At 36.0% G+C, this 6976-nt stretch overlaps 1 protein-coding gene across 2 annotated transcripts in view; it reads left to right on the forward strand.

The window, feature by feature from the left end:
- Window positions 1-5017, forward strand: part of MBTPS2 (membrane bound transcription factor peptidase, site 2) — a 44388-nt gene extending 39371 nt beyond the window's left edge. The window contains exons 10-12 of one of the 2 annotated variants that reach the window (XM_070462378.1): window positions 721-796; window positions 1920-2138; window positions 2240-5017. In XM_070462378.1, the coding sequence (XP_070318479.1) occupies window positions 721-796; window positions 1920-2138; window positions 2240-2252 (308 nt within the window). In that variant the 3' untranslated portion in view covers window positions 2253-5017. Of the gene's footprint in view, window positions 1-720; window positions 797-1919 lie in introns of both variants that reach the window. The other variant, XM_020883014.2, reaches the window with a different exon arrangement.
- Window positions 5018-6976: the final 1959 nt, after the last annotated feature.

Below are 6976 nucleotides of genomic sequence, written 5' to 3' on the forward strand. Positions count from 1 at the left end.
TGTGGGTTTTATGTTACTCTTTAAAAGGCTCTCTCATTGCTCTGTAGTCATATCTTAAGATACAAGTCAGGTCATTCTTCTCATTTATTGTTTTGACACTAGGTGTCTCTGGAGTACAGATATTATATACATCTTCAACAAATGTAGAAATAACCCTCTTCAAGGTAATTTTCAAGAAATGTGTGCTATGAGTTCTATTTAATTATAACAGTTTTTAAGTGTTTTAAGAAAAACAGAATAATGGAATCCACAAAGTGAAGGAAATCGTAAAAATCCCCTAGTATTAATCCTTTTTTTAGCAATGAAGAAAACACTGAGACCAAAAAAGATTAAGTCACATAATAGTTGGAGTGAACATGATTTTAAGGTTATACCTCTTTGAAAAGATAAGAACTGTTTTGATATAAATTCTAGTGTAAAGTCATTCTCTGTATTTGGTAGTCATAGTTGGTATATAATCAGTTTTTATTTTAGTCTCACCTCACAATATAAATGTACATTGAGACATGAATTTCTGTATCCCACTCTTTTTATTAGATGTTCTAGAATTGTTGATTTACTTTTATAGTTGGGCCATCGAGCCTGTCTGCATATGTTTGGGTAGGGCTTTCTCAAATCAGTTTAATAGGCTAATCCAGTCTTGACCCACATAGTAAAATTCTTTATTCTGTTGCTTATCTGTATAAATGCTATTAATTATTTCTTATTTTTCTTTTTTAGTGAGCATCACCAGTTTTATCCCACGTTTCAAGTTTCTAAGCATAGATCTGCCTGTGGTTGTGGAGACATTTGTCAAGTATCCTTTCTGGTGTGAAAGATATTTTAAAAGTGTGCTACTTGGAACTTGATGAGTTTTACCTTGACTAGAGAGCTTGAACAGACCTTACAAGTATCAATCTACTGCTAATACAAAAAAAAAATGGATTCTAACGTTGAGAAAGATCAGATTGTACCTAGGAAGGAAGAAGTCAAAGAAGAGAAATTGATTGGGAAGAGAGAAAGGTTAAGGTGTGGAAGGGAAAGAACCTAGAAGACAAATTGAGAGTTGAAATTTAGAGGTCTAAAACCTTGGAGTATGTTTATAAAGGATGAAGTCTTCAGCTACTAAATGAGGCGCTATGTTCCACCCCTCCTGAGCTTGTTGACTCTGACCAAATGGAGGAATGCATAAGGGGCATCAAACTGATTTCCACTACTGAAATAGCACTCCACAGAATCTCATGTGTTCTTTAGCATATTATGTTTGCATATAAAGAGATTTTTAATTGGTTATTATATAGAATTTGAATATATTTGAACAGTTTGAAAAGGTTCTTTATTTTTGTCACTTTTAAATTTTAATTTTGAAAAAAAAAATCTTTAATTTCTTTCCTTAATGATTTCAAAAAATCAGAGACAGAAAGTAAATGAGCAAATATTAGTTAACAAATGAGTCACTGAAAAAAGGACACAGTCAAAATTGTACCTTGTAGACTGCAGCTTTATCTCAGAGATATTTACACTATGACCTTACAGATGATAGTAAAATAGAGTTCAAGGGACTAAAATCTTTATAAATCTAAGCTATACTTTGTAAGGATTGAAGAGGAATTTTTCCCCATTTCTTATTCTTTCCATATTCCTTTCTCTTGTATCATTAAAGAGAAAGTCTTTCAAGGAATTCATTACAGACTGCCTCAGTGTACAGGTGGTTGGCCTTCATTTTTTGTCAAGTTTTTTTAACTTTGAAATAATACAAATCATTTGTTTTAAATAGAGATCTAAGAAGCAATAGCATTTACTGGTGGGCAGAGATTTTAAAAAAGGAGAGAAGTCACCTGTAATCTCAAATCCACTCCTTGTAAAATGCGCGCTTCTGACTCCCAGAAATGGCTTTGCATGCAGACTTCACAGTAGGTTCCTTAACTGATTGCAACCAGGTACCTCATCTCCCTCTCGGGAGCACTGGCAATTGTTAATGCAGTGCCCTGCTTTGCTTTAGACGGACAGTGGATTTTAAACTCTTTCCTAGATGCTACTCTTACCTCAGTGATTGGAGACAATGATGTCAAAGATCTGATAGGATTTTTCATCTTGCTTGGTGGCAGTTTACTTTTGGCTGCCAATGTGACCCTGGGCCTCTGGATGGTTACAGCACGGTAATATTTGGACTCATCTGATAGAATCTCTGAGTTACAATATATAATACTGAAAACCTTACTTGGTATGAAATAACTGTTTCCTTAAAATTGCATTTTAGCCAACAACTTTAAGTTCTTTATTCAGCATATCCAAACTCTGGGACCGGGGTGAAACAGAAGAAATGAAAGAGATACTCCATGATTACATTCTAGTTTTACAGACTGAACCTACAAACTTCAGATGCTTGTGGAACAACTGAAACAAGTGCAAATTCATGTTAAACCATTTTTGTGTGGCTACATACTGTATTGAAATACTGTAAAGGAAAACAGAATTGGGTAGGATTAATTGAGAAAAAACTTCCTGAAAAAGCATCATTAATTCAGATTTGAAGAAGACCAGACTTTGGCCCAGTGGGAAGGTGAGCATTTTCTTGGTCTATATTTCTTGTCTTTAGTCTTGTTGGAAAAGTATTTTAAAATTCAGTGGTATGTTGGTGGCTCAGATGGTAAAGAATTCGCCTGCAATGCAGGAGACCTGGGTTCAATCCCCAGGTCGGGAAGATCCCCTGGAGAAGGGAATGGCAACCCACTCCAGTATTCTTGCCTGGGAAATCCCATGGACAGAGGAGCCTGGCAGGCTACAGTCCATGGGGTTGCAAAGAGTCAGACACAACTAAGCAACTAACACACATTGTTTTGTACTCTTGACAACTGAGGTCTGATTACAATTAATATAATTCTATAAGAGAAACTGCCAATGCAAAAGGGAACATCTTTGTTAAATGATCCCAGTAAATGAACACCTCGGAAGTAGACTCTATAATATCATGAGACATGCCTTGCCACCCAAGAGTTGCCTCTTTGATAATATGCCCCCATACCCGCATAAAGCAGCAGCAGCCTTGACATTCAGAATGAGCTGTAGGAAGTATCTCCTACCTGCAGCATATGAGCTTGAGACAGTTAGGGGTGAACCTCAAAACTGAGCCAGCTGGCTCTTGGCAGCAGATCACAGAACCTTGTGCGGTCCTGGTTACCTTTCTCTACAAGCTTCAAAGCTTGGAACCGCTCCAGAATAGACATTTTCTCTTGTGCTGCCGGGGCTACCTTGGACCTAGTTCCTAGGCTCCTGTCTTCAAGAAGCAATTACTCTAAGCCATGAAGCATACTCTGTCCTCACAAATGTCTTCCATGTCTTTCTGTGTTGGGGAATTAAATACTTAGTTCTTCCTTTCTGCCTTTCCCCTAAGCTACCTCTGTGGGTCCACAAAAGACTTGGTAGTAGAGTGAGAATGGCTAGGTGTGAGAACAAATGTGCATTTGCTGGAGCCTGGTAACTGACTCTTGAGCCCGAAAGAGCCCTGCCTAGTTTGAGATCTTTCAAACTGGTGCTGCAGCCCTGGAAGATCTAGGAAGTCAATAGGCCAGTGTGAAGCTATTAGTATTAAAAGTATATGAGCATGCTGTTGCTTTGATGAAAAATCTGTGCTCTCATATACTAAAAAACATTAATAGTCCTGTATCCAACTTTTTCTCTAAGTGAGATATTCAAGGGGTTCACCTCTTTCAGATTCCTTAGTTGCTCTTAGGCAATAAAACTTTTTAATCATTTTTAAGGAAACTTTAGATTGTGTTATAAATCTGCCTGCCTTCTTGAAGAGAAATTGTATATTGAATATAATTTTAATATTTTTTAAATGACCTCTATTACCACTACTTAAAAACTGTACAAATTATTGGTTTATCCCAGGGAAAAAGCATTTGTTCTATTCTCAGGCAGACAGTCTTTCAGGATTAAAGTATATTAGCAGAGTAATGCACAGACCTATTCAGGTAATAAAGCTTGAGGACTACCATGAAATACTTATATTATTGATTTGATTACATGAACTAAGCAGTTTACTAATGGAATTGCTATATACATGCATGTCATTTTTTTAAAAACTGAGAAAAAAATTTAATAGATGAAATCTTACCCATAAACTCCTTTCTCCGGATGAAAAAAAAACAACAAGCACATCATTTTCTTATGGCTTTTAAACACCTTGGTCTTCTGCTCCATTGGGTCAGAATTTGGGAACAGTCTATTAGGATATTGAGCTGTTCAGTCCTGTTTTTACAGAAATAGCCTCATTGTGTAAGAAAGGAAATGTTATGTGTTGTCTCTTCAGCCTCATTGTGGGCACTTCTAGAGCAAGGACCATGTCATACTTATCTTTCTATCCCTGGTACAAAAGTGCATGAGACATCAAAACTACTTAATAAATGTGGTTGAATGAATGATGTTTAGTGTTATTTATGGATTAGAAAAGCATGTTTCTATTTAAGTAAGCTGTAAAAAGTGTTATTGAATATTTCATGTAAATATATGTTAACATAAAAAAATATCTTGGAAGATCTTTGTGTCCCTGGTAGATTATCATCTTTATGAATATAATTCACTTTGGTTTCTGTAGAGCCACCTAAAAAATGAATTGTATTAAGGATTTGAAGAAAGTGTTGTCACTTGTTCAACAGTAAAACTGTATTTTCAGCGTTCCTACTCTGCATTGTTTACATTTTTGAGGGTTGTTTTTAATCACTTAAAACCTGTAAAGAATGTATATATCCTTTTCAGCATCTCTGTTTGAAAAGACATTCAGTTAAACTTGACCTTTTGATAATTGGTCTTATAAGTCATCTGTTCCAATGGTAAATTGTTTAAACTGGGCTTTATGGGTATGTGGCTCTTAGTCATCAGTTTGTCCTGTGGTATTTATTGAATGTCCACATACTAGTGGTACACAGGTATTTTTTTCTACAAATCTTACAACTAAGTTTAACTTGAAGATACCATAGTTGCTGGCATTCAATGTTTAGCAATAAAAATAAATGTGTACCAGCATTCTATGTTTTATCATCTATGTGTTGTCTTTTTTTTTATTTGTATTCTTTTCTGTCAAAATTGTTCCTTTCACATATAGTACAATCTTAGATGTTTTAATTCTTGATTCTAAATGCAGGCCTCAGTTTTCACTTAAGCAATCATGAAAGTTGTTGACAGGTCACAGAAAGAAGTCTTCGTTTAACGTGAAATCCCTGTGCTCTCACTACTGTTTTCGAAATGGCTTGCTTATTCATGGGTGAGGAAAGAAGACTATCATGTTTCATTACTGTGTGACAGAAGTCTTCTCTAAGTTAGGTTATGTTTTTAGGAATTCATGAGAAGAAGTGTTTTAACTATGATATTTGGTTCTTCACTTTTTGCCCTGGTGCTTCCTACCATGTTCACAGAGCCAACCTCCCAGACAAATACACACTCTCTCTCTCTCTCCTCTTCCCTCTCTTCCTCTCATTGTTTGGTCACTAAGGGCCAAATAAAACAGCCTGGGGATTTAACCCACTTCCTGATTGGCCAGCCCTCATTTCACTCCTCCTCTTTGCCTCTGATCCCATTATGCTACAGTGAAGACCCACAAGACTAGATGATTGATTTTCTATCAGCTTTACTGAGATATAATTAAACACTATTAAGTTCAGCTGTTTAAAGCATACACTACAATGTAGACTGTTTTTCTTTTAATAACTCATCAAATAATACTAAACATATGCTTTAGTATAATCTAACTTTTTAAGTACTTGAACATGTGATAAAAGACAGGAAGAAAAAAAACTATTTCACAGCTATGTGAATTCTGGGAATGATTTTCACCATTGGAATAGAGTTGGGTAACAAATTTATTTTTAAGGTAAAGCATGTGGATATGCTTATTGAGACAGTAAGCCTTTTAAAATCAGCGCATATGCAAGCTACACTTGCTGTTTAGGCCATACTAATTTGAATAATCCATTGTATATTTTATCAGACCATGGCAAATGAATTCAATGAGGGGAAGGCCTCTTATTTCACAACCTAATGCTACAATAGGTTATATTCAGGGTGGAGGTAGAAAAAATAGCTAAAGGAAGTTACAGTTCTAATTACCAACCAGGTTATATTGTGTAGTTTGATTTCCCATTACAGAAAGAAAAAATACCCTTATATCTTAATTTTATTTAGCTAAAGATCAATGGATATTCAATAAATGTCCCTTCTTATTATCTGTGTGTTTCTCAGACTTTTGTACTTAAGTGCTCTATACACTGTAGAGGTGGGAAAACTCTGAAGTATCTAAGAGTTTAACCTTGTAATTGGCTCTCCATCCTATAAAATTGAAAATCACTTTATGTTGCCTTTTCTTTTAAAATTTGACTTTGCTGGCATGTGGGATCTAGTTCCCCAACCAGGGATTGAACCTGGCCCCCTGCTTTGGGAGCATGGAGTCTTAGCCACTGGACCACCAGGGAAGTCCCTCACTTTGTCTTCTTGTGAATTTTACATTCCATTAATCAGGCATCAGGAAGCCAGTCCTCTTCTTAAAGATATGAAACTCTAAACTGTAAAAAAATTAGATGCTAAGAATATTAAGATTTTCTTCATGTCTAAAACACATTGGTAGATTCTTGGCAGTCCAGTGGTTAAGACTTGGCACTTTGACTTCCATGGCCTGGGTTCAATCCCTGGATCTGGGAACTAAGACCTGGCAAGCTATGCAGTGCAACTAAAAAAAATAAATAAAACACACTGGTAGAAATTAGTTTATAACAGCTGGTCTATAGACTAGTGACAGTCTATGTTGGTGTCCTTGGATCCATAGTGAAATAAAGATAATGTGTGTGTTGTTAAAACATTACCTGCTGCCCTTTATCAAAGAGCTCTCCTTTATTTGGGGTATGGAAATACAACAATTTCACTTAGCACTTAATGGCTCTCTGTAACTGACACATTCACTGGCAAGGTGTGAGGCTTTCATGTTTACCTACATCCTCACCTC

Source organism: Odocoileus virginianus, unplaced genomic scaffold, assembly GCF_023699985.2.
Source record: "Odocoileus virginianus isolate 20LAN1187 ecotype Illinois unplaced genomic scaffold, Ovbor_1.2 Unplaced_Scaffold_4, whole genome shotgun sequence".
NCBI classification, from domain to species: Eukaryota; Metazoa; Chordata; class Mammalia; order Artiodactyla; family Cervidae; genus Odocoileus; species Odocoileus virginianus.